This window comes from Tremella mesenterica (assembly GCF_000271645.1).
Source record: "Tremella mesenterica DSM 1558 unplaced genomic scaffold TREMEscaffold_18, whole genome shotgun sequence".
In the NCBI taxonomy this organism is placed as follows: domain Eukaryota; kingdom Fungi; phylum Basidiomycota; class Tremellomycetes; order Tremellales; family Tremellaceae; genus Tremella; species Tremella mesenterica.
The window spans coordinates 387,405-414,072 of record NW_006711242.1 but is presented as its reverse complement, the minus strand read 5'-3'; the positions used below and the strand labels follow the sequence as shown (position 1 = coordinate 414,072).

Genomic DNA, 26,668 nt, shown 5'->3' with positions numbered 1-26,668 from the left:
GGGGGAATGGGAGATAAGAAAGAAGGAAAGAGAAAGATGAAAGAACAAACAGTTTGACAGAGTCAGATGGTTTTGGTACGCTGGTGCGATGAGCAGTATGTTGATTTATGTTTTGGCTAGTGGGATGATCAAGTTTTCGTTTGTGAGTGATGAAGATGAAGATGAGGATGAGGATGAAGATGAGGATGACTCAGAAGAGGAGCGGGAGGGGGAGGAGGGGGAAGAAGAGAAGGATCGAAGATGAACGAGACATTATTTAACGTGCATATGATCGGTAACAAGGTGGAGAATCGCATGACTTCAACCTTATGAACTAAACTATGCATTGGAAGATGTCGAGCTAGATCAAAGAAAGATAAGCTAAACGACATACCCTACCATCCTTATTCCTAACCTTTACCAAAACCTTACCTTCCAACTCACTCATATCGTTACCTTTACTTGCCTTTACCTCTTTCCCTTTTCCAAGACGTTTCGACTTTTCCTTCCCTTTTCCAAAAATTATCGACTGCTGCTTCCCTTCACCAAAATGTATCGACTTCTCCTCCCCTGACGACCGTCCTACATTCATACTAGATTGATCACCATCTCCCTCATTGATCATAGAGGATGAAACCTTCACTGCGTTCACATAACTTTTAAGGCTTATCATCCCTATTCCCCATCCTTTTCCTCTGGCAAGAGAGAAATTACCAGATAAAACCCATCCTATGATTTTAGTACGGTCCATAGGTTCTTGACCAAGTTTAAGCATCCTTTCTTCTTTCTTCACCTCTTTCTCTATTATAGTCATTTCGTCATCCACCAAAACCCCATTGTAAGCTTCGACTTCTTCATCCTGCTTTGTAACCTCGCTGGCTGTCATGACTGTTGGGACCAAAGGATTTGATTGTGTGATGTCAGATGTAGGATTCTCTGATCTGTTGATGGAGTATTGTTCTAGACTGGAGTGATGGGGAAGAGGGAGTGCTCCCGAATACGCCTTCACCCATTTTTCCCTTTCCTTAGAATATAAAGAATAGATGATAGCCATATCACCAGGATTCCCCCGTCCCACCATCTCCACTTTCACGTGTAACATCGTCCTGTCCCACAAACTTCCCAAAACCGATTTCGTCAGAATAGGCATTTGTCTTTGAGTACGATAAGCCATCATCATCTTCTGAAATACTTCAGGTCCGTTGACTCCTTGTAATCGTGGGAGATGGGGCGTTAAAGTTGGTGAGAGAAGGATTATTGGAAGTGGATCTTTTTGATCAGAAAGAGGGGGATTATTGATATATTCCTCTTCGACCTCGATGTCTGTTCGAACATCCACATTTGACATGATTACGGGAGTGTTATCAACTTCCATTGTCACGTTTTGTCCTGAAGGACCATGAGATAGTTCAAGATTGATGGGAGAATTCCGAGGTAAACCATTTTGAGAAATGATTGAACTCCATTTAGGTTTAAAAGGACATTCGATCCCTAATCCACTCCATTCGGGTCGTTTACCAGGAGGACGTCGACTCCACCATTCAGCTTCTTCTTTTGCTTTCTCTTCTTCCCATTCAATTCCAGCTTTACATGTCCCACCCCAATGTTCGGGGAAATGAGGGATACCACATTCCCTGTATTGAGCTCGACGTTCGGCAAGACCGACCAATTTCACATTTGTATATATGAAAGATAGGAGGAAAGCCATTGAGAAGGCAGAAGGGAAGATAAGGGTGAAACCGTGTAATGAGTGATCTTCACTTGTTCCCCCTAAAGCAAGGTTTGGGTGGAGAGATGATGAAGGTGAGATAGATCGTTGAGTGATCGTAACAGGTATTTTGTCGTCTTCGCCAGTTGGTATCAGACGGGTACCGGGAGTAGATTGGAGTTGACGTCGACGATCAAGATCAGATTTTTTAAAGCGCGGTTTGGAAGGGATAGCGTTCCATAAAGATGTAGATGCGAGTGATGGGGAAGGAGTGAATGGAGATATCCGGGAGATGTTGTCCATAGGGGATGGGGGAGTATTTGTAGAAGCTGCTGGTGGAGGGAAGCTGATGGTCAGTATGAGTGGACATTCGCTTGGTTACCACATGTATCAGCAAATGGAAGCTTTGGGCTCAGGGACACATAGTGGATGATAGAAGATATGCTAGAGGTGGAAAGCTTTTCAAATGATTTAACGAGGAAGAAAGGGGAAGAATATATACCTGAGTCGAGGATCGTCCACTTTTAGTCCCACTACCATACCCTCTGGCACCTCCCCCGAGGATCCAACATGTCCCAATTGCCGAAGAAACTATCATCAGTCTACACCTCATCGTTTACATGTACCCTACATCGGACTCACCTGTTTCTTTTCTCCTGAGTTGGTCTTACAAGCGCTCAAAACCCGTGTGAGGACCTGTCCTGCTAATGGTCCCATAATCTCAAAAGCCCCAACTTCCCCACGTTTGTCACTGAGGGTGACCTTTGCTCGACTTTTTTCACAGGCTACACGCAAAGCACCCCAAAGCTGGTCGAATATCGCCGGATGAGCCCTGATCCACAATCGCTTATCATCTTCTTTATTTGCCGGACCCGTTCTTCCATCGATGGATCCCTTGTTTCCACTCAACGTCTCTTCCAATTGAGACTGTCGAGATAAAGCAGGAGCCCAAACCATTCCGACAGGTCCTATCAGACCCTCCGGGAAAGTGTCCGGATGATAAGCCCAAACATTAGCCATTCTGGCTCCTGTTTCGTACCTTGCAATCAGCTCAAAATACATCGCAGCTACAGCTGCTTACTTATTGCCTGCAAAATGACCCTCCATCATCCTGCCGAGGAGGGTGATGAGCTGGGCTCGTTTTCCTGAGATCTCGATGATCCCAATGAAGCTGACATCTTGTAAAGTTGCTCTTCGACGTGAAGCACGATATGCCGGTCTGAAGGATTTCAAGGTTGGTGTCAGAGGAATTCGGTGACCCCATAACGTTGACATGTGGAATCGTTTGGCATGGTATATATGAGTCGGGAGCCAGGTCTTATTGTCTGACCTGTCAGTCACATACGAGTCCGATAGGTTCAACTCACTCTGTCGTCGCAAGAGTTCTTCTGTTCTACCGGTCTCCTTCCCTTTTGCTCTCGCACGTAATTTGGCGCGTTTTCGATGTGATTTGGCTATTTTGTCCCCCGGATCGATCTGATATCAATGTTCAGTTGCGTCCAGGTTGAAGGAAGGAAGGGAAAATCTCACCTCCGACGCGGCTTTACTACGCAGACGTTTTGGTACTCGTCTAGGATTATGACTAGCCGCTCTTCTTCGTAGATGCCGAGGGAGGGATTGAAAGACTCGGGAGTTGTTACTATCACTACTGGTGAGCTTATGCCATTCGCTGCAAGCTCTAAAAAGGAAAGGGACGGACTCACGCGGATGATTTCATGGCATTTTGTAATGCAAGAATTTCCAAAGCGCGGGTCTGATACATCAGCTTTGTCTGTCGTCTCTTGATCAACCTCCAGTGGTCCGTCGCTTCTTCCGTCCACATTTGCTCCTCATAGGCAGAGAGGCGACTAAGACGGTGGACAAAGGGCTGTATGTGAAGATGACAGAGACTCACCTCTGCAAACTTTTCCACCTGTAGAGCGTTAGGAATCTGACTGGCTACATGATGAGCTTAAGGTATGAGCGATCTCAGATGCGAGCTCACCGTCAACCATATCGAGCACACCACCCAAAATTGCCCGTCCCTTGCCCTTACCTTGCTTCTTGAGATACTCGTTCCGTCTCATCAGGTCCGATGTTTTCTCGATGATTCTGACATGTTTCGGAGGAGGTCTAGAAGGACCCGCCGAGGCGTTTGGGCGATTTGACATGGTATTGGTGTGACACTGTGTATATACGGGGATCACAGTCGAAAAGTGGGAGCAAAGTTGGAGGAGGAAAAGTGCCACATTCGACCACGTGGCAATTCACCGATATATTTGATCCCGCTTCTTCACCACCTCTCTCTGCACTTTCGTCGATTAAACTGATGACATCTTTCCCCTTTACACAAGTTCATCCAGCATATCTAATCATCAGTCAGGATGGGTAAAATGGCAGAGGTGCAGCGAAGGCTGCTAGAGGTGGGTCAGACATTTCAGCTACGGGATCCTCCCGCGCGATCGTCGATACAGTTGAGCGAGTTCCCAGGGTGGGGTTGAGCAACCTAAAACTGCCTGCTGACTTTTTAGCAAATGATGGGACCCGAAGCTATGGGAGTGGCAGTGATAAACTACGACTGGTGGGATGATAAGGTGTGCAGAAATTATTTGTTTGGAACCTGTCCTCATAACGTTTTTAGTAACACCGTGAGTCCCGCTCCCTTTCTTCCTCTCTGTTTTCTCAAACTCCGGCCCCCCTACCCCCGACCTTCCCCTGGTGGATGTCCAGGAAATGAAGCCATTCGACCAGATGTTATAGCCGATGAGGCTCCAAGGATTTACGGCATACCTATGATTCAGAGAAATAAATTGGCACTGACGATGAGAAAATGGATCTGGGCAGTTGTCCCAAAATCCACTCTGACCGTATTCTCGAGCAATTCAAAGAAGCCCAAGCGGCCGACCCGGACGATCCTCGCATAGCATCGTATAAGAGAGAACACGAGAATAATCTCTATTCATTTGTCGAAGAATGTGATCGAAGGATCAGGGCGAGTCAGAGGAAGTTGGAGAAAACTCCGGAAGAAAATAGAAAGACAGTGGATTTGGTATGTCCTCTTATGTCGACCCCTCGCTATCCATCTTCAGACCCTTTCTGAGAGGCTCGTTCACCCTTCTCTCATAGAAATGTGTATCACTGACGATGTGGATCCCACGCTGATAATCAGATGCGCGAAATTGGAGAGATTGAATTATCCATACAAGGCGCCACTGAAGAAGTCGAGGCGTTGGGTGAAGCTGGAAAGGTTGAAGAATCTATGGAGAAGCTCAAAGCTGTTGATGCTCTCAAGTCTCTCAAGACAGATAAGGAGAGAGAGTTACAGGTATTGAATGAGAATGCAGGAGCTTCGGGGCATCAGAAATTGAGAGTTTGCGAGACATGTGTGAGGCAGTCATCTCATCACTCTGAACAGTCTGGTCACCACTGTAAGAGCTCGCTGACATACAGGGCGCCATGCTTAGTGTTTTGGACTCTGATAAACGTCTAGCGGATCATTTCGGTGGAAAGGTAAGCCACTCTCACCCGCATGGGCGCGGATTATTCCTCCAATTCATCTAAGACTCGGTCTGTAGCAGTATCCTCATAAAGCCGACAAGTGTTCGGTGCTGCTGCAGGCAAGGCTGCTCCTTGTTGATATACGAACGCGTCCTGCGGTCCGTCCCATTGATAATCGCTGACGGACAGTTGCACTTGGGCTACCACGAACTGCGTAAACTGCTAGCACAAATGGCAGAAGACCGCATGATCGGTCGACAATCTCATCAGAACCCCTCTGGACCTCCCCCTTCCGCCCCATCAGCGCCTTCCGGTCCTCGTCAAACCCATCTTGGCCCTCCTGGGGGACCAGGGCTCATGGGACCGCCTGGCATCGGTAACGGTGCTGCTCCACATACTCCCATGCATCCTCGCGTCCCTCCAGTGGATGAGATGCCTCTCGTGGGACACGGAGATAAGATACGACGGGAAGCAGGTGAGCTGGAAGAAGATTTGAAGGAGGTGAAAGGGGAGCGAGAACGTGAGGAGAGACATGTTTCCTCAAAGTACAGGGATAGAGATAGGGACGACAGACATGAGCGATACCGTGAGAAAGATGGGTATGATAAGTACGATAGGTCAGTCTTTGTTTTCTCTTTCTCTACATTATGCAGAGAGGCCGGTGTTGACGTACAGGAGGGAAGATCGTGACAGAGGCGAATCTCATCGTTCGCGCGATCGAGATCGCGATGGAGAACGAGACAGAGACCGAGATCGGAGCTCAAAGTACGACAAATACGACGAAAACAGGGATCGGGAGAAGAGACACAGGAGTAGGGAGAAGGAGAGATCTCGTTCGCCACCCAAACGAAGATTGGTTTAAGGTCTTATCGCCCATGATCTTGTACGTGAGAAGAGGTTCGCATGGATACGAAGTCCACAAATACCGATGGAGAACTACTGAAGTCTGACCTCGCTTATGATCTCAGGATGTCGAGACGTGCAACGTCGCTGAGATACCCTTTGTGGACATTTGCAAGATACGTGTTATCGCGCTCTTCGATATTCGGCCCACGCTGTTTTTCAATCCCCGAATCTCTCGCCTTCAAACTCTCAGAGCTTGATGTCATCTCCCCAAGACCGCTCCTTGTGGCCGAGTGATCTCTCACAACCTTGATCGGTGGTCCGCAAGATAACCCCGCATTCCGACAAAGGATGGTGATGTATCTCGACCATGTACTGCTTTTGGCAGATTCACCAACTTACTCGAAAGATCGTGTGAAACATCTCTCATGTACTCATTCTACTGATGAATCTCGTTTCATCTCCTCTCCCCCGAACCGTCTTCCTGTTCTGACGTTGACGGAAGATATAGGCGGGGACTGCATGCTTCTTTCCCAGTGTCAAACAGTATCTAATGAACGTAGATGTCACTCACTGTATTGAGAACCATACATGTCTAGCTAACACATCAAGTGATTAGGCGGACAGTCGTTCATTCTCAACTCGACCAAACTCCCTTCTCCCTTCCCCCAAGCCGACATGTTTTCTCTGGCCGACCGTCGAACCAAAAGCCGACTAAAACGTCATCGTCGATCGGGCTTCCCCGTCGGCCGTCGAGGTTGAGACTCGTGCGGACATCGAAAAACATGACCGTATGCCTTCTTCTCCTCATAAAGGAAAGAGGGAAACACTGCCCCAAATTCTCATATCACTTTCTACTGCTGTTGGATATATAAACTGATCAAGACAAGATTCCTCCTTCTTCCATATCTCCACTGTATCTTATAGCAGACCCACCATGAACAAATTGAAAGATAAGATGTCGAATGTTGTGAATGGGAGCCCGTATAATGCGGAGAAAGTGAGAGGAAAACTACAAGATCTCTTTGAGTCATTCCCAGATTTGACCCGGTCGGATTTGGGCGATGAGTCACCTCTTGAGCATATACAGTATGAGTACAAGCCACATGGCTCGGAGCAAGGGGTTGCCTCAAGTTCTAACATTGTGCCAGTGAGTCTTTCCGGTCAGGAACATGATTGGGTAGATATGCTAACTTGCATAGGCCGAGGATTCCACGGCACCAAATCTGACTGCTGTCACCGCCTCTGTTGTTTCCCCCAACAGCATACATCCAACTGCTGCTGAGATACGAGATCATCTAACCAACCAACTGAAAGAGTATTATGCCACAGTTGCCAACCAACAACCCAGGGACGAGTTGTCAGCCTTGTACCCCCAGAAGGGAAGTCGGAAGGCTTTGAAACTACTACGTGAAATCATCCAGTCTGAAATCACTGTGGACTCGGAAGGCGCAAGTGAACGTATGTCCGTTTACACATATCTTGGGACGGAACACGTGTCAAAACGGTTCAAGGAGTGCTTGGCTTCCACCCTTGCATACTTGCAAAACAATTCACCACAGCAGTCAATCAGTGTAGGTTACGTGGACACTGCGTGCACGGTGATGACGACGCCCGATAAAGAGGAGACTTTTCGCAGAGTGATTCCTTACTTGATATGTCCAACATCTATGGCAAAGGCAATGGAGTCATATAATCAATCATCGTCGACTCCTAAAGGAGTAATGACCAATCCGTTCGATGGGATCAGTGGGCTGTTGGGTGCGCCATTCAAGACGTCCTCGAGAGACCCCCTCGCAGGTCGCGGCTACTCTCGTATTGACTCCTAAGATCAGAGATGATTTGGCGGAGACATACATTCATATCTTTACCCACTTTGCTTCGCTCATTGAGACCATTGAGACTGTACGGAGATGAGATGCACTACACAATGCATAGGATCATACTCAGTGAATGCCTGTCCAAATCTGTGACTAAACTCTAATAAAACACGTACGGAGAGGCTAAGTGTGGCTTCGCCATCTACATTGTGCTGATGATATTTAAGTCAGTAGATGTGACTCTGCAAAGTTTGCAGAGGGTCACACTGAGAGCAGAGAGCCCACAGACTCATATGAACATACTGCCTACATATGTATGTAAATCACCCCTCCACGTCCTTGATGTCCGGATGGTACTAATGTGAATGTGATCCAACTCGATCCTTCTCCTTCTCCGGGATTCCATGAAAGTACCTTTGTACCTATTTGATGGTCTCAACAAAGATGCTGATTGTCATTGAGGTCATGATGTCACGTTTTCTTTGACGTGATGTGACCCGATTGACTCGGACGTTCCACAGGATGAAGAAATCAACTAGAGTTCTCTCATTCTGAACAAGGGAGTGTGAGAAGAATGAGCACACATTCAAACTCCAATTCTTGCCACTAGATGATACATAACCTGATGACAACCCATGTAGTCTCTTCTTTTAGATCTGTATCCACTGCCCTGTTCACCACAGCTCATACAAACATGAACTTGACCTCCGACAATGCAACAGATATGAGAGTGTCACGTGGTGACAACTCTGGTATGCGGAGGACGCCGCTGGCGGCGTACCTGACAGATACATAATACAAAGATAGCTACTTTACTCTTTGGACAATGTATCTTCACCTGTCTGTGACTCTAGATTGCTACCGTGCTTGACCAGTTGCGGATCTTGTCCCTCAAACCAGACCTAAACCGAAGGAACCCCTGACAGTAGATACATTGTCCCCTTATTCGAACTCGCCAAGCACAGTAGCCAGCTAGCAAGATGTCGTCTACAGAACCAAGGTACAATCTACGCAACCCAATTCAACCAAGAGAACCCAGGCCCCCTGATCCCTTGTCCTCCTATAACGATCAACATCATCAAGATGAGCAGTCATCTGACGACGAGATTACACCAAGAGGATCTCCACGATCATTATCATCACAATCATCATCAATCCCACCACTCACACCATCTGTCGATTTGCCACTCAACCCGGCAACGCAGTTACCGACCATGGGGAGTTTGTTCCCAGGCACGGAAGCACAGTTACCGACCAGTGACACATTACTCCACCACGCCGATCATAATTTCGCCGGATCCGGTAATTTTCATCGTCAACCACCCCCCCACCTGAGACTACAACAGGAGAGAGAGCGGTTGAGGAGAGAACAGGATGCAATTGTGGCAAGGATTCGCGAACTTGAGGTGTTGGAAGTGCTGGAGAGAGAAAGCGTGAGGGAGGGAACTACAGGTAATCAGATGATGAATGAAAGTGGAGGAGAGAGGATTAGCCAAGAAAGAGAGGCGAGCCAGACAAGGTCTGAAACGTACTCTTCAACTATATCGAGACAGTTGCGTGATTCAATCAGCAACTTACCGAAACCAGATAAATTTTCGGGAGAAGAGGATATTGATAAACTCGAGGAACACATCCGTCAAGTTAGGATGTTTCTAAGAGCAGCAGGACCGATGTATCCTGAGGAGGAGTTAAAGGTGAATTATGCTTCTATGTTACTTAGAGGTAACGCCAGTCAATGGTATGATAATTTGGTAGACATTGGAAAAACACCTGCCACACTTGGCGAGTATTTCCAACAGATCCGTCAAGCGTTTGGTCCATATAACCGAGAACTAGACGCACATCAGAAGATAAAGAAAACAATTCAAACCGACAACATTGTTAAATACTCTATTGAATTTAGAGCGGTGGTAGCACGGTCTGGATATGACGAGCACAACAAGTGCTTAGCATTTCTGGACGGATTAAAACCTTACATACGCAGGGAAGTGCTAAAATTACGACCCCCACCCTCTTTAAAAGATCTTACAGAGTTAATACAGGCGGCTGTTGAAGTTGACCAAGCCAATGAACAGAGTCTGCAAGTATCGGCCCGATACTCGTCAACTACGGACACCTATCGTGCGAGCAACAACCGACCCGTAGTCACCAATACTCGGCAAAGCACTACGACAACACAATACCGCCCAAATGTCAATAACTTAACAAAAAATAAGTCGCAATCATCAGGCTCGTCACTTCAAAGTACACGAAATTACCGCCAGAGTACGAACAACAAGACAATTAGATTAACAGATGCGGAGTTTGATAAGTTAATGAAAGAAGGTCGTTGTTTCAAATGTAAAAAGGTCGGACACCTAAGTTCAGAGTGCCCGGATAACGGATACTTGCAGCCAACTCGTCAACTACGGACCCTGGACGTGATAGATTCGAATTATATGGAGGAGACAGAGGATCAGGAGAACGGTGAATTGATAGAAGAAGGAGAGTTGGAACAGAATATGGAAGGAGAAGACGATGGAGACGGCCTGGAATTGAGAAGTATGTACGTAGAATTTAAAGAAAATAAAGAAAACAACAAAAACAAAGAAAATAAAGAAAACAACAAAAACAAGATTGGATTTGCCACGAAAGAAAATAAAGAAAACAACAAAAACAAAGAAAATAACAAGGAATGTGCAAAGGTTAGCAAGTTCGCGAATGTACTTAGTAATATTGTAGAGTTAGTTGTAGGAAAAAAGGGAAAAGGAACGAGAGACACTGTGGTTTTCGATCCACGCAGGTCAAAGTTATTTACTGTACCAGTATGTGTGGTAGAGAGAACAGAGCTAAACCCCAGGGCTTTATTGGATACGGGGGCAACAGCAAACTTTGTGGACGATGCGTTTGTCGTGGAAGCAGGATTGGAAAGAAGGCGACTTCCGCGACCACAACGGTTAGTGTTAGCAGATGGCGAACCTTCGAAGATTGGGGAAATTACTCATGAAGTACGAATGACGTTATTGTTAGGTCATGGATTCGAACCATACTCCTCAACCTTCTATGTTACACCAGTTCGAATTGCATCAGTGGTGCTAGGGATGACGTTCTTTTCTGCAGTTCAACCAATATTCGACTGGGATAAGCGGACGTTGTACCCAGCAAACAACATACAGTGGTTACAAACAAGGGTGTTGGAGGACAAAACAGAACCGACGGTGACGTCGGTTGTTCCGACCGTATATCGCAAGTACTTGGACGTATTTGCCAAGAAAGCCGCCGATACCCTACCACCGCACCGCCCGTATGATCATCACATTACCTTGCTGGATGGGAAGCAACCGACATTCGGCCCAATATACTCATTATCAGAAACTGAACAAATGGAACTTCGAAGATACCTCGATGAGAACCTTGCAAAAGGTTTCATTGTACCCTCGCAATCCCCGGCAGCTTCACCAATACTTTTTGTTAAAAAGAAGGATCAATCGCTACGGTTATGTGTGGATTATAGAAGACTTAACGATATCACGGTAAAAAACAGGTATCCACTTCCGTTGATTGGTGATTTATTAGACAGGCTGAGGGGTGCGACTGTTTACTCCAAGATCGATCTTCGGGGGGCTTACAATCTACTACGAATAGCTAAGGGAGATGAATGGAAAACGGCGTTTAGAACACGATACGGACTTTTCGAGTACAAAGTGATGCCTTTTGGACTCACAAATGCACCGGCGTCATTTCAGCATTTAATGAATGACATATTTAGGGACATACTCGACAAGTACGTGATTGTGTATTTGGATGACATTCTGATATTCTCCAACAGCGAAGAAGAGCATGTCAAACATGTCAAGGAAGTACTAGGAAGATTGCGGAAGGCAGAGCTGTATGCAAAATGGGAGAAGTGTGAATTTCATACAAGGAAAGTGGAGTTCTTGGGATATGTAGTGACACCTGGAGGATTGATGATGGACGAAGGGAAGATTGAAGCAATAAAGGAGTGGCCAACACCAAAAAATTTAAAGGAAGTCCAATCATTCTTAGGATTTGCCAACTTCTATCGAAGATTCATCAAAGGCTTCTCCGAAGTTAGCAACCCCTTACACGAACTTACCAAGAAAGGCACAGCGTTCGAGTGGACAACAAGTTGTGTAGCTGCAATGGAGAAGTTAAAAGTTGCTTTGAGCACTGCCCCAGTGTTACGACATTTCGATCCAAGCCTACCGCTCATAGTGGAGACAGACGCCTCAGACTACGCGTTGGGGGCAGTACTGTCGCAGATAGACAAGGACGGAGTTACACGACCTGTGGCTTTTGCTTCAAGAAAAATGATACCGGCAGAACTCAACTACCCAATACACGATAAGGAATTCCTGGCTATATACTTCGCCTTTCGTACTTGGCGACAATATTTGGAAGGTGCTCAAATACGTGTAGAGGTACTGTCAGATCATCACAGTTTAGAATACTTTCTGACAACAAAGCAGCTCACCCGGCGACAAGCACGATGGAGCGAGTTCATGTCAGATTTCAATTTCGTCATCAAATATCGACCAGGAAAGCAGTCAACACAACCGGACGCGCTATGCAGGAGAGCAGACTACCGTCCCACAGATACAACCACAACCACCTTGTCCGGTGAACTCAACAACCACAATTATCGTCCTTTGATAGAACGGAGCCAACTGCTAGCAATCCAGTCAACAGAACTAGCAGGAACCCCGGTTCTAAAGATGATTGACGACAATATTGAAGCTGATAAGGATTATGAGAGATGGAATACACAGGTTAAAGAAGACGGACCGATTACAAGGGATAGCGAGGGGAGATTGCGTTTTCGGTCAGCTATCATAGTACCAACGGCGGTGAGAGAGGTGATAATGGGAGAATCACACGATAGCAGGTCGGCGGGTCATCCTGGAATAGCAAAGACAATATCAGATATTCGAAGATACTACTGGTGGCCAACTTTACAGAAAGACGTACGCATTTGGGTACAACGGCGTGACAGTTGTCAGCGAACAAAGTACAGTCGACATACACCTTATGGATTGTTAATACCGATGCCAATTCCTTCGAGACCTTGGCAAACAATAACAACAGACTTCATTGTTGGATTACCCGACTCAAATGGTTATACTTCAATTAGTGTGTGGGTGTGCCCATTGACGAAGGCGGCAATATTCGTTCCCACTACAGCAAACATCGATGGACCTGAACTGGCGAGGGTATTCATGAGAAGCGTGTACCCCAGGACAGGTCTACCTGAGAAGTTGGTAACAGATCGTGGGACACAATATACATCGTCATTCTGGAGGACAGTAACTTCTTTGATGGGGACAGACACGAAATTCTCGACTTCTTTTCACCCTCAGACCGATGGTCAGACAGAAATAGTGAACAAGTGGTTAGGACAATTCCTTCGAGTATTTGTCGACTACGACCAGCGTAATTGGGTGGAACTGTTACCACAGGCGGAATTCACGTACAACGCAACGGAACATAGTACAACAGGGCTTAGTCCATTTGAAGGATGGTATGGGTATCAACCACGAAAAAACGATGTCAGAACCCATATCACGCACACCTGCCAACCACGAGAACGAAGCAGGGAGACAATTCGTACGAAACACCAAGAAAATCCACGCGTACTTAAGAGATAAAATTAAACGAGCTCAACAAAGTATGAAGAAGTTTTACGATGCAAAACACTCTCACCAAACTTTTCAAACTGGGGGATAAGGTGTTGTTAAGCACAAAAAACATTCGTACTCTCCGGGCTTCAAAAAAGTTGGACCACAGGTGGTTGGGACCGTTCACGATTAAAGAGAAGATAAACGACAATGCTTACAAATTAGAACTCCCACCAAGCTACCACATCCACAACGTATTCCATGTATCACTTCTGAAATTGTATGTCGAAGATCACGCGACACCCAATAACGGGGAACGTACTCGACTAGTACAGGATCACGGTCGTCAGCCACAACCGGCGCATTTGGCACACGACAACACATACGAATATGAAAGTATCTTAGACGTACATTCGTTTATAAACAAGGGAAGAGAGATAAAACAATACAAGATCAAATGGCGTGGGTCGCCAGTAAGCGAGAGTACTTGGGAACCACAGGAAGAAGTGGAGAAAGACCCCAATTTTGATGACATGTTCAAAGAATACAGTGAGAGGCTGCAATCTGGTCGAAGGGCCAGGTTTGCACCTTCCCACTGATTCGATGTACTTGTCAACCACACGTTCTTTAGCCACCAACTAAGTCCATTCATTCATACACATTCATTATCCTATATTACATCTCGAAAATCGAATTCCTATATTACAGCTAAACCCCGCGAACCAGACAACCACGTACCAACAGTTCAGACCCACACTCACAAACACACCACCTTCAATCCTCGTCCTCGCTCTCCTCATCCAACATGAATGTCGCCCAATCTGGAGTTTTGGACGATGAAGCCCGGGTTTTACCCGTTTTCTTCATGTTGCGCACAAACTAAAATCAGCCAGCGTACTTGAGAAGAACGAAACTCACCCCTTCCAACTCCCCCCACGCACTCAAGAAGAACTTCTTCTCAGAAGGCTTCAACGACCCCGAAGCAGCCAACATTCGACGACCCGTAAGACTTTTCTCCAACACGGGGTCTGCGGCGTCATTCTTCACGACACCTTTGGGGCGTTTGCCAAGATGAGTGTTGATATTGAGCGAACACGAAACATTTGGTTGTGCTCGACAATAGAAACACCTGCAAACAGTCAGCACGAACTTGAAAACTACAACTCACGGAGTCGCAATGTAAATTTGCTCCACCGGAGGCGGACCACTAGACCGAGTGCGACCAACAGGCTCGGTCGCTCGAACAATGCCTACTACACAGGCGTGGTCGTCGACTTCATCTTCGTTCTCGCCTTCTGCGTCGTTCAAACATCCGGAACACCCTAACATTAGAAGGAAACTACACCATGTACACTTGACTCACTCATCACCGGATCCCCCACGATTGCTACATCGTCTCCCAAAGCCCCAAGTTCCAACAAAGCTTCACCACACAGTTGCCTCTTCGTGGCAGAACACTGGCAACTACCATCTACGAACTTGTTGAGAACGAGTTTTATTTCCTAAAGATCAGAATCCTGTCATTGTCAATAACGTGAGCCACATACCTCGATTGCGTCCTTCACTTGGTCTGTCCCATGAACGAGAGGTAGACAAGGATACACGTAGTCCTTATGATTTGATTTACGAACATAAACAAGTTTACCATGGGTAATGTTGGGATCCCCAGCATGGTTCACAAAACCGATACATTTCCAACCTTTGTTGTTGGCAGGTGCGGAAGAAGGAGCAACCAAACCTTCTGGTTCTGGTTGACGGGCGCGTTTACGGGGAGTAATGCCAACAGGAGCAGGAGATGACATGTTTATGAACGTTAGATGTTAAGAAAAGGTGAAATTCTGGTAATTGAGAGAAATGAGGTGAAAGAGAAAGAGATACATGAGTGGATAACGAGATAACAGTAGAATTCAGGATTCTCTTTGAAGTTGACAAGTACGTAGTGATGACGACCATCAAACTCAGGATTTTCAAAGGAAGGGGGGGAAAGTGTCACGTGGTGACAACTCTGGTATGCGGAGGACGCCGCTGGCGGCGTACCTGACAGATACATAATACGAAGATAGCTACTTTACTCTTTGGACAATGTATCTTCACCTGTCTGTGACTCTAGATTGCTACCGTGCTTGACCAGTTGCGGATCTTGTCCCTCAAACCAGACCTAAACCGAAGGAACCCCTGACAGAGAGATGGCATAGCCTCAACACATGAACAGGATTTGATCAAAGCAGATTTAACAGCAGAGAGAGAGAGGGACAAGCGAGCCATGTTGACCGCTTTGCACAAAGCATTTCCCTCCCTGGGGCTCCTGAAGCTTGAACGTGGGATTGAAGGAACCTCAGGTGTAGTCTTGCCTGACTCTATTGAAGTGACTTTGGTCCCACAACCTGACGGGAAACATACCCTGGCCTGGTTGTCACATCTCCAGTATGTAAGTCCTGCAATCATATGGTGTGATAAGGAACATGAGCAGTGTGCTGATCTTTGTTGGGTGATGAAAGCTCCCCTACCACGGCAACACCGGATTCAAGCGGTTTTGGAGGGCCCTCTCAATGGTCCCAGCAATTGAATGAGAGGGTATTGACGCCTATCGAAGTAGGCAGACTTGTAAGGCACACTTACAAAACTACAGCAGATATGTCTCTTTCAATCATCTTTGCTTCCGGGCTTTCGGATAGCAAAAAAGTGGAAAGAATTGCTGCTATGACCAGAAGACTCTGCGACCCGATCATCTCCAAAGTTGACACTGATGCCTCAACAGCCATCGGTCCGGTGGTGGAAGCTAGCACCCCTAGATTGGTTGATCCAAGAAGGGTAGTGAAAGAAAATTGTATCCATGAGACCCTCCAACACGGTAACAAAGGGATGGCAAGGGAGGCGACAAGAATCGGATATGTTCATTCTGGTAAATTATTGGCACCCTATGTCGTCACGCCGTATGCGACACCAACGACGCTGGCACCAGCGTCTGACCCATCTACTGCTCATGAAGAACAAAGTGTTCCGGACTTCACATTGATCAATGGGGATTTTACCAATGCTGACGACAATCATACTCAAAGGTCAAATTTGCTGCAAACGATAGTAGATGGTCCTCGAGATGTCAGAGACAATCTCCGAGATAGGTTGGGGAAGCTTATTAGGATGCTGAACTCCCCCTCCTCCAGTTAACCTCTGTGGAACGGAGAAAGCAAGCGTCTAATGAGGACAAAGACATTGCTCCACACGTTCAATACGGATGGAATATCATCGTCTCAGCTCTTGTATTCCAAAGGGCTGAGTATATGTTAGGTGACGCACGGGAGACATGTCACTTCAAAGTGTCATGGATGCCAGCTTGACCGCCGGATGAGGTGACCTGTGGAAGAATGCATATTCAATGAGCTGCACATCTCCCAAACCCGATCCTCATGCTTGACTGAGTAGTTCAAACTTTACTGTGCAGTGTCCACTCAAGAGGAACAAGCCGGGGATTCATATTCCTCCACTGAATGGACCTCTTGGGAAGAACCAATAGGCATGTTCCTCCCACCATGCATGGTGGAATATGACCACAGGAATGTTCTAGTACGATTTCACCACCTCCAATACCCCCCTGTAGACTTTTGTGGTTGTCAGGATCCGTTAATGGTGAGGAATGATTCTTCAATGGGTCATGGTGATGACATCATGACTCTTTGAAGTGTCACGGACATTCCGCTCGTCCCCCTTGCACTTCGAAGGTCGAAGGGCTACGAGGGCTACGGCTTCCGTCCGTCACGTAACATGACGTCCCGGCCGGTGATCGTTCAGTTGCCTGGGGGGAACGAGTACATAGCTGACGTCTCAAAGAAGCAAGTCGAAGATCAATCATTCTTCCGTCGGTCAACTTCTGTCATGACCGGGTAGCGAGCCCGCGAACATGAACCGTCCTAAAAGGCTCAATATCAACTCTGCTAGTGAGAGTTGATCTCGCTATAAGTACTGGTCGTGACAACTTCCTCCCGACTCGATTAGCTTCACCCCCTCCCCAATCCCGAGAACTAGGCACTCTTTCTTGCCGGGGATAATCCAGATGCTAGATGCCGACTATCGGACGTCATCGTAGGTCGGGCTTCCTGGTCGAGGTTGGGATTATCGCGGACATTCAAATCATGACATCATGCCTTCTATACCTATGAAGGAATGTGGGAAATAATGTCTCTCGTATTGACTCCAATACCGACTGATGGTGTGACCATGATAATTCAGTGCAAATAGTCATTCTGTTATATCCTCATTCCTCTTCCCTCTTTGGATCTGTTGATAATGAGACACACTGTCTCATACTCAGTGAAGGCCAGTCCAGATACCGGACCTTGTAGGCGTGGGGGTCCACCATACACCCCGTGCTGATGATATACATGACAGTGGTTAACCTCTGTCACGACATCAAAGCATTGGGACGAGCGATCGAGGAGTGTAGATCAGTACCACTTCTTTCCCCTTGAGATATCTGGGAAGCTTGTTATTGTCTCTCCTTCCTCTGACAAGTTCTATAAATGTACCTTTGGACCTTTTTAATGGTGTTGAAGAAGAAGACGATGATGGTTGTTGAGGTCATAGTTTGTTGGCTTCTTTGACGTAATGACCAGAATGAATCGGGCGTTTGCACCTCCCGCGGACCATACCATGACGCAGACACCTAGGATTTAGTCCTCCTCAACAAGGGAGCGTCAGAAGAAGAAGCCCACATTCAGACTCCAATTCCTGCTACTGGATGGCATACAATGTGGTCAAAGTCCACTTTGTTCTTCTTCCAGATCACCACTTACTAGTTGTACACTACATCTCACTTGAACAACAACAACACCATGTCAAACACCGCTTCATTAACATCCGACATGAACGTACAAAAGGCAACATATGCCAAATACAAAAATGTAGTGAAATTGATAGATTCAGACCCAAAGGGGAGGGGAAGGTATGTGTTTGAGGCTAACAAGTTATCCCTGTTGGCCAGCATTGAAGAAGCCTTTCCCTCTCTAGATTTCCAGAATGGCAATGCCCCAGGAGATCTTTGCCCACAGGTATTTGAAGTGACCTTAGTCCCACAACCTGGAGGGATAACTCGAGCCTGGTGTAACGGTACTGGAAACACGACGACTAAGTCGCAGGTTGGGTCGAACTCGATGGATGTCTCAATAATTATAGAGCTTACGAGTGGTCTCGTACGTGGAAATCTAGGGGCTCTGGTGCTAAAGAATCGTGTCTCCTCTGCAATCGATGTAGCCAAAGAATGATATTGAAGAATCAGCAAAGTTGGTACTTTGCTGATTGTACTATATACTGTCTACAGATATCCTCGTCCTTGTCCTCTTCCTGCTGCAAGCGTCTACGTACATACTCGGACAGGTGAAAAACCGCTTTGAGCAAACCCAGTGGGGAAAATCTCGAAAGGGGAAAACCCGTCCCTACCTACTGCAGCACTGCCTCCAACTCCCGCTTTTCTCTGTCCTAATCCGTCGAACTCGATAGAGTCCTCTCGATTCGTTGTTACCCCGTAACACCTGGGTATCAATTTGGGTAAAAACTGGGTATGCAAGTCTCTCAACTCCCTGGCCTCGTGAAGCGGATGCAGAGGATGCTGTCTCCACTATGAATGGGTCAGAAGGGTCTTACCAGCCTTTAACACAAATCAAAGCAGGGTGTTAGCCGATAGAATTGGGCCAGGACGGCAGAACCGCCGTTAGATAATTACCCCTTCCGTCAGATATTTCTCCGTTCAACTTATCCTCTGAACTCTATTCGATCGTCTCTGGTTTACTGCGTGTGAGTGGAATGTGATATGTAGAATTGATGTATGCTCTTTTTCCCCTCTGTATGATCATCTAATTATCAGCAATCAAAGGGGGGTAGTCATCATACGGATTGAAACATTTTATTAGAGAGCCTCGGACCGCTTGTTACAAAGAGCTACGTGAGATTGAAGAAGATACACAGTTCTCACATGAATCAAGAGAGGTAATGAGTCACAGTGTATTCATAGACTATCTTAAAAGCCATATCATTTCCGAAATTGGCACTGACTCTGCATAAGCTGTGGGGAATGTTGTGGAAGTGCCTACCCTTGACCTACTCTCCACACCACTTGCACAGACAGGTAGTATTCTCTCATCGATTCTCAAAATGGCCAGTGATTGGTCAAAACTTGAGCCTCTCCAACTCGGATATTTAGATGATGTTAGGTGACCGTTCAAAGTCGTGACACTTCCAAGCGTCACGGCCTTTCAAGGACCCCTTGAGTGACATGCCAAAGCGTCATGACACTTCAAAGACGCACGGGTTGATACCATGCTACTTCAAAGTGGCACGGGTACCGTGGACAGGAAGTCTCAGGTTGAATTTCCCTGCGGCCAGTTCCACTTCCACTTCCATATCTTGTACATCTTCCTGTTTTTCGGGCTTTGAACAAGACACATGCCAATCTATACTTCCTCCATAATGACAGAGGTTCTCCTTGGGCCTTGTCAAGACCAAAGACCAACGGTTTTGAAATACAACCATACTTGCTGCAATGGAATCTTCATAGGAGGGTTGTAAGATGTGATTGAATGGTGAGTACTGAACATATCTCTGATATCGAAAGTCAATCATGGGATAAAGAAGATGCTTAATACTATTTGCTAAACATGTATGTACTTATCTACCTAGCTGAGTAAGCGTAGAGTCTCTCGAAAGCAGAGAAAAAAGACCAACATAGAATGTGGTTCTTATGTAAGACCCGATTGAAGTAATTACTGAAAACATCTCCAATGTAGAAAGTCAGTTTGAGAGAAAGAGATGCATTCCGTCAATCTATCTACCTATTTTTCATACTGACTGTATCCTGCCAAGTCATCTTTCTAAGAAGCCTACGACATCTATACTTTTAAGCGGACTACATAGTTAGCTAGCATCCGCCAAATGACTATTGGAACATACATTTGGACCAAGCAATTCTTGACCATACTTGGCTTTGAAACGTTCCCTAGCTATTACAATCCCCTTCACATGAGCCATCATCTCAGCATGCTCTTTCCCAAACCCTGCCTGCAGAATACCTCGTCTTCCCCGCATATGCCTTGTCATTATCTCATGCCAAAGCCAGGACTTGTATTTCCTAGCCAGGTGCAGAACCCGACGAGTGAGACCCCATGTCTTCCCATCCACTTCCCATTTTTCATCCAGCCATAAATCATCTTTGCCCTTCATCCATCGCGGATAATCATTGAGAGGACTTTCAGAATGCCAGAATCCAGAGGGAATGTCGTCTTCGTTGTAGTCGCTCCATGTCTCAAAGGTAGAGCAATTGTCAGGCCACTGAGTGGAATCACTATTGGCTCCGACTTCTGATTCCGACTGAAGATCTGAAAGTGAGGGTGGAATGGATGGAGCAGAAAGAGAAGCACCTATCTAGATTAGCAACCAGCTTGGTCAGACTTGTCCGTGATATGCTCACCATCTTCGGACTCCCGTATCACTTGACTTTCTTCACTCTCAACAGACGTCTTGTCTTGTTGACGACTCTTCTTAGATTGTGTTGTCTTCCGACGACGTTTTGGCCTTGGTTCACCAGCGTCAGATTCACTGCTGGAGTTTTCGATAAAAGTTCTTTCCGTGGCCGTCAATCGAGAGTAGTTCTTACATTCTCTTTCCGCTCCATGACAATAAAGTGAACACTTCACATTCTTCTTTTTGCAAGGGCATCGAGTGGTGTGACAATGTCCCTTACAGTTGCACTTGATCTCCCTTTTAGACAAGTCTCATGGGTAAGCATACTATACTTCCTATGACTCTGTACTCACGGAATATCTTTTTCACTGCAGATCTCAAGGACACCAGGGGCTGATTTTTCCAGTCTAGAGCTGCCAGCCCTACCACAATGGGAATTTCAAATTGATCTGCCGGATTCAGAGCCTTACTTTGGTAGAGACGATTCAGCACTCCCGCTTCACAAACAAGTCGATAAGCTTGAGGTTCATTGGGCTTGGAGAAAACGTAACAGACAATACAGGGAATTCGACTTGCCGGTGCACCAGGGCGATCTATTGCCGGTATATGAAGTGTTACTTTGTCGCGGATCTCGTATTTGAAACTGTGATGGTCTTTTCCAAAACGATCTATCATTTGTTGACGAACAATAGCTTGACGTTTCTGAAGTTCAATTTGGAGTTTCTTTCGTTGAACCTCATTGGTTCTCCCCTCCTGCATGAGCAGTGTGAAAGGGTGAGATTCTCCTGCAGATGAGTTTGACTGTCCTCTTTCTTAACCCTATCAATGTTTTGAATGACTTACCAATACCATCCATGTCTTGATGTCCATCACCAGTAGCTCCTGGACTTGAATGTCTAGACTCATCCGCAGCTTCGCTTACATTGTTCTCCTGAGGTCCATTCTGCATTTCTCTTTCTCCAAGAGGTTCTTGACCAACTTCTTGATCACTATCCTCTTCCCAACGAAAAGGTGGCAGATCCACATGTTCTTCTTCATCCGTCTCCATTCCTGTTCCCAAGTCCAGTGCAACTTCAAGCACAGCTTCCCTATCTTCTCCCGGTAGCCACATCTGAACTTCACGGTGAGTGCGATTGAATACAGCTTCGTACGGGGTGTGAAGGGTTGCACTGTGTTTTGTGTAGTTGATGGAACGTATCACATGGGGTAAACCATTGATCCTGGATATCAGAGCATGCCTTCGCAAGATTTCATAGCTTACCAAGGTTGTCCTTCATTCTCCAATCTCCACTTGGACAAGCGAGACTTGACAGTGCCATTGGCTTGCTCTACCAGCCCTTGAACACGAGGCGTTCGGGGCAGACCATGCTTGATTTTCACCGAGTATGCCTGGGCAAGATGTGTGATGATCTCGTTACAAAATCCGCGGCCATTGTCAGATTGCAAGATCTCAGGAGCCCCATAATGGTTGATCCATGTCATCAGATGTTTCTCAACATTTCGAGCTGTTTTGTTTGTCATTGGATACTTCAGGGTCAGTCACTGTGCGGCTATCCTTCTTATTCACTCACAATCTGGGACAGTTTGGTGAAGTGATCTTTGATATGACATATCCAACGCATTTTCTCCCCTTTTGGACCACAACATTCATCTGCTCGCATATCAATGAGATCGATTTGGATGCGTTCAAACGGTGAGGAGGATGTAATTGGTTGGAGTTGACCAGGGTCTTTATTGCGGGCTCTGTTATGAGTTAGCGACTGCTTGCAGTTGACATGTATCAAGACCCACTTGAGTTGACAGACATTGCAGGCATCGATAACTGCTTTAATCTCCTGTTTTCCAATCCCTCGATAATGAGCTCGCAGTTCGGCCCTAGTCTTGTTTTGCCCAGAATGTGCAAGCGTAAGACAATGAACATGTTTGATTCTTGAGAACACTTGTGAGATTGGGACCAGCTTATACCATGTTGGTGATGTTGGTGAGGAGTGAGTGAGGATATCTTGTTGATCTTCACTGAGACAATTGTGCTGTTTGGTCCGGGTCAACCAAGAGTTGTGAGGTGGTTGGAAGGGTGGATTTTCAGCCGGATGTTCTAATAGCCATTTACGATTGGAATACTCCTCATCGGAGATTGTGTGGGCAAACTTTTGATCACGAAGCCAGGACTCAAAGTTCTGTTCAAAATTGGTGCTGAAGACAGATTGAATGCCGGTCATGGTATGTATGATTGAAGGATGAAGTAATGCAGAATTTCAAGTACAAGGAGGATTTGTGGGTTTCATAATACCGCTGGTGTGGCACTCTACGGTCACTCAAAGCCAAGAGTCGTGACCGTTGAAAGCACAAACGTTCCACTTTGAAGGCGCACGGATTATACTTGTGACCGTTCAAAGCTGTGCAGCTTCGAAGGGGCACGGATTTTGGCCTCGTGATACTTCAAAGTGTCACACCTTTGATCCGTCACGATCTGAACCGTGCCACTTGGAAGTGTCACGACTTTGAACGGTCACCTAACAGATGATAATGGGCATTTGAAGCCTTATGTCAAAAGACCAAAGGAGCGGAAAACGGTGTTGACGGAGTCTGACCCAAGGGTCGTCCTCAAAGAATGTATGTGTCACGACCCTGCAACCTCAGTCGTGACATCAGGTTATAACCGGATTGCAATCATAGGGCTGATTGCGATATTGTGCCTTTTAGCGCAGTGGCATAAGATGTCACATGCATGGCCAGTGTATGGCCTGGTGCTGGTTAGCCAGGTCGTAACAGAATATTGCAATCAAACAGTAGCAGGTTCGATCCCCACCCAGAGCACATCATATTTGCTCTGCCACATTGGTGGGATGTGGCAGTGGCGGGTGAGGTCCGCCGCCAAAAGTCTCTCCCTCTGAGAATTGAACCCAAAGCGCTGTCAAACCATAATAGGTTTGGGTACTAAACCTGAAGGCCTCAAGGGACTTCGGCCCTTAAAGAAGGGGCTCCTGTCACGACTGAGGTTGCAGGGTCGTGACATCAGGTTATAACCGGATCGCAATCATAGGGCTGATTGCGATATTGTGCCTTTTAGCGCAGTGGCATAAGATGTCACATGCATGGCCAGTGTATGGCCTGGTGCTGGTTAGCCAGGTTGTAACAGTATGGCTCCAAACTCCACTACTGGGAAGGTGTCATGACCACGTGTGTCAAAGTTGCTAGTTTGGGTAATATCCAGTCACCTCCATTACCCGCCACTGATAAACACTACCAGCCACCCTTATCTACATTACACTCTCATTCCATGTACATAAGGTAGAGCATAGCTTAGAACAACTTCGATGAATGTATCTTGTCTGTCTCAACATGCAAGTTTTCATATACATTTGCCAAACTTATTATTCACTCCCCAAACTACTTTGTCACGAACTACGTCGTGACACCTTGAATATCCCACCATCAACAACCCTCCTTTGACCATCAAAATCCCTATCACATCTTAACTCTTCACCCTACACGTAACCTAGGACATCTGAGACCAACTACGGCAAAGTACAACGGGAGAATAAGGTATACAGGGGTCTGGAGCATAAGGACGGCAAAGTGCGGTGAAGTTAGACGGAGTTAGGCTAAGTAGGGACAATGGGAACAGAACTGCGGCGATGTTAGGCGGAGTTAGTCAAAGGGGGGAGAAGTATGGCCGGGGACTCGGGGAAGTTAGACAAAGTGCGTTGAAGTACGTCAAAGCGCAAGAGGGTTGGGTGAACGTCTAGGAGGAGTAGATAATATTAGCTGGGAAGATAGCTGAAGTTCTTCAGCAATCCTTGATTATTGTCAGTAGTGAAAGATTGATAGAGATAGCTACAATTAAATTGAGATACATCGCCATCAGTAAAAAAAACCCTAGATAGAGTAACTGCGTCAAAGTACGCCGTATTTACACTCCTTTCAACGTCTGCGCCCTCCTGGTTGGGCGAGACATTGAGTCTGAAGCGTCAAGTTAGCCGAGATTCGTCGACCGTTGGTCTATTAGGAAGAAGTTAATCGACGGCCGTGACTTACTTGCTTCGATCCTCGCATCATCTCGCAACTAGTCCAAGTCCCTACAAGTAGCTTATCACCCTCAACACAGATCCTTCGACCTTCGGTCTGGTCTTGACAGAAGGTGACTCTCTCTGATCAAACCACCAGTGTTGAAAGGGCAGATGTGTGAATAATTAGTGCAGAGCCCCTGGATGGACTCTGAAGCCTACCTGCCAGGACCAGACGTTGGAAATAGTCTGCGTCTATGAGCTATGGCTATAGGGTCTTGCAGGGAACAGACCTAGTGATGTAGTTTATAGTCTAGTGATGTCGTGGATTGAAGAGACTATAAGCCGATGAGATCAAGTGGCAGAAGATTTGCTAAGTGATGAGAAAATACATTTGACAAGACATCTACGAAAAAGGGCTGTTTCTATATACTAAAAGGGGAGCGGAGTGATACCAAAATCTACGGAGTAAAGATGGGAAACTATATGGAGCGGAAAGCCGAAGGAAGACAGAGATAGATGAGGGACACAGAGATGAAGGAAAAGTATAGCAGGACAAAGGAATAGCAATTAGGTATGAAAGGAGAACGGACGATGCCGTAGCGGGATTAGTGAAGCGGAGACGGGAACGGGTAGGCAGAGTATGACTTCTATGTACGACTCTTGAGGAACTGTTACGGGGTAACTGTCACGGCCGTTTAATAACTTCTTCCTAATAGACCAACGGTCGATGAACCTCGGCTGACTTGATGCTTCTGACTCGATGTCTCACCCAACCAGTAGGGCACAGACGTCGAAAGGAATGTAACTGTGACGTACTTCGGCGTAGTCACTCTATCTAGGGGTTTTTCCTGATGGCGATGTATCTTGATTTATATGGTAGCTGTCACGACTCTACCGAGCGTGACCCGAGTTCACGTGATTTCAACACATTCCAACTGAATTCATGCGACTTCAATATGAGTTCCAATGAATTCATATCAGTACATGTGATATCACCATGATATCATACGTGTTCACCATGAATACACCTGAACCCATATGGGTTCAGTCAGAAATCACCTGAATATCGTGTGAAACCGTCATGAACTCACCAGAATTCATACGAGTCTGCATGGACTCACCTGATTCCGGGAAGAATCCACATGATATCAGTGTGAATCCACATGATATCAACCCGGATGATTCTGAATTCATACGACGAGTTTGCGCATCACAAATCCCTCAGAAAAGGATATAAGGAGGCCATTTGTAGTTTGTAGTTTTCCTTTTCTCAAGGATCAAAATATTATTTGTCACTCACAAAAGACCTCTTCTTGACATACTACTTACATCCGACACATCCCTCATCATCATTACCCCTGTCCACACCATCACACACACCCTTTTTGTCATCTCGACCTGCCCGGATCCTTCGCAAGTCACTTTAGTCGTCCGACCACATCACAAGTCTACGGACAACATACTAACCGTCGTTGTCCAAGCTAACTAAACAGTTGCAGTCCACCTGTCTTTGATCCATTGAGGTCTATCGAGGACAAGAGTGTAGATAGTTAAATATCTAAAACGAAAAAGGCTGAGTAAGGTAGAGGTTAGGAGTGGAAAGGATGAGGAGATTACCAAATACATTGCAAGAACAACGGGAACTGAGTGGTGTATATTTGAAAATGCAAAAGAATGGATAAATGAGTTGTGAATCTTACTGGATAAAGGATTGGAGGATGATAGAATATGGAGGAATTACCAAGCCCCCATCATGTTGTGGATCCG

The 26,668-nt window shown here is 46.3% G+C and overlaps 6 protein-coding genes across 6 annotated transcripts; 4 read left to right on the top strand and 2 right to left on the bottom strand.

Moving 5' to 3' along the window:
- Positions 1–340: 340 nt before the first annotated feature.
- Positions 341–3,837, bottom strand: TREMEDRAFT_70391 (uncharacterized protein; the record flags this gene model as incomplete). The annotated part of the gene is made up of 10 exons (XM_007008156.1): positions 341–1,302; positions 1,420–2,033; positions 2,190–2,278; positions 2,330–2,726; positions 2,769–3,012; positions 3,055–3,163; positions 3,218–3,332; positions 3,391–3,440; positions 3,582–3,625; positions 3,672–3,837. The coding sequence occupies 10 exons, from the start codon at positions 3,835–3,837 to the stop codon at positions 341–343; spliced, it is 2,790 nt and encodes a 929-aa protein (XP_007008218.1).
- Positions 3,838–3,989: 152 nt separating this feature from the next.
- On the top strand, positions 3,990–6,084 carry TREMEDRAFT_45982 (uncharacterized protein). Its single transcript, XM_007008075.1, has 7 exons — positions 3,990–4,089; positions 4,198–4,314; positions 4,494–4,715; positions 4,836–5,051; positions 5,117–5,176; positions 5,354–5,781; positions 5,840–6,084. The coding sequence occupies exons 1-7, from the start codon at positions 4,051–4,053 to the stop codon at positions 6,024–6,026; spliced, it is 1,269 nt and encodes a 422-aa protein (XP_007008137.1). The 5' UTR covers positions 3,990–4,050; the 3' UTR covers positions 6,027–6,084.
- Positions 6,085–6,944: 860 nt separating this feature from the next.
- Positions 6,945–7,836, top strand: TREMEDRAFT_66090 (uncharacterized protein; the record flags this gene model as incomplete). The annotated part of the gene is made up of 2 exons (XM_007008155.1): positions 6,945–7,157; positions 7,210–7,836. The coding sequence occupies 2 exons, from the start codon at positions 6,945–6,947 to the stop codon at positions 7,834–7,836; spliced, it is 840 nt and encodes a 279-aa protein (XP_007008217.1).
- A 6,380-nt stretch (positions 7,837–14,216) lies between these two features.
- On the bottom strand, positions 14,217–15,244 carry TREMEDRAFT_66088 (uncharacterized protein; the record flags this gene model as incomplete). The annotated part of the gene is made up of 5 exons (XM_007008154.1): positions 14,217–14,321; positions 14,361–14,571; positions 14,611–14,764; positions 14,806–14,944; positions 14,990–15,244. 5 exons carry the CDS (start codon positions 15,242–15,244, stop codon positions 14,217–14,219), a joined length of 864 nt encoding a protein of 287 aa, XP_007008216.1.
- Positions 15,245–16,076: 832 nt separating this feature from the next.
- TREMEDRAFT_66087 (uncharacterized protein) lies at positions 16,077–16,610 on the top strand (the record flags this gene model as incomplete). Its single annotated transcript, XM_007008153.1, has 1 exon — positions 16,077–16,610. The coding sequence occupies one exon, from the start codon at positions 16,077–16,079 to the stop codon at positions 16,608–16,610; it is 534 nt and encodes a 177-aa protein (XP_007008215.1).
- Positions 16,611–18,271: 1,661 nt separating this feature from the next.
- Positions 18,272–18,700, top strand: TREMEDRAFT_66086 (uncharacterized protein; the record flags this gene model as incomplete). The annotated part of the gene is made up of 1 exon (XM_007008152.1): positions 18,272–18,700. One exon carries the CDS (start codon positions 18,272–18,274, stop codon positions 18,698–18,700), a length of 429 nt encoding a protein of 142 aa, XP_007008214.1.
- Positions 18,701–26,668: the final 7,968 nt, after the last annotated feature.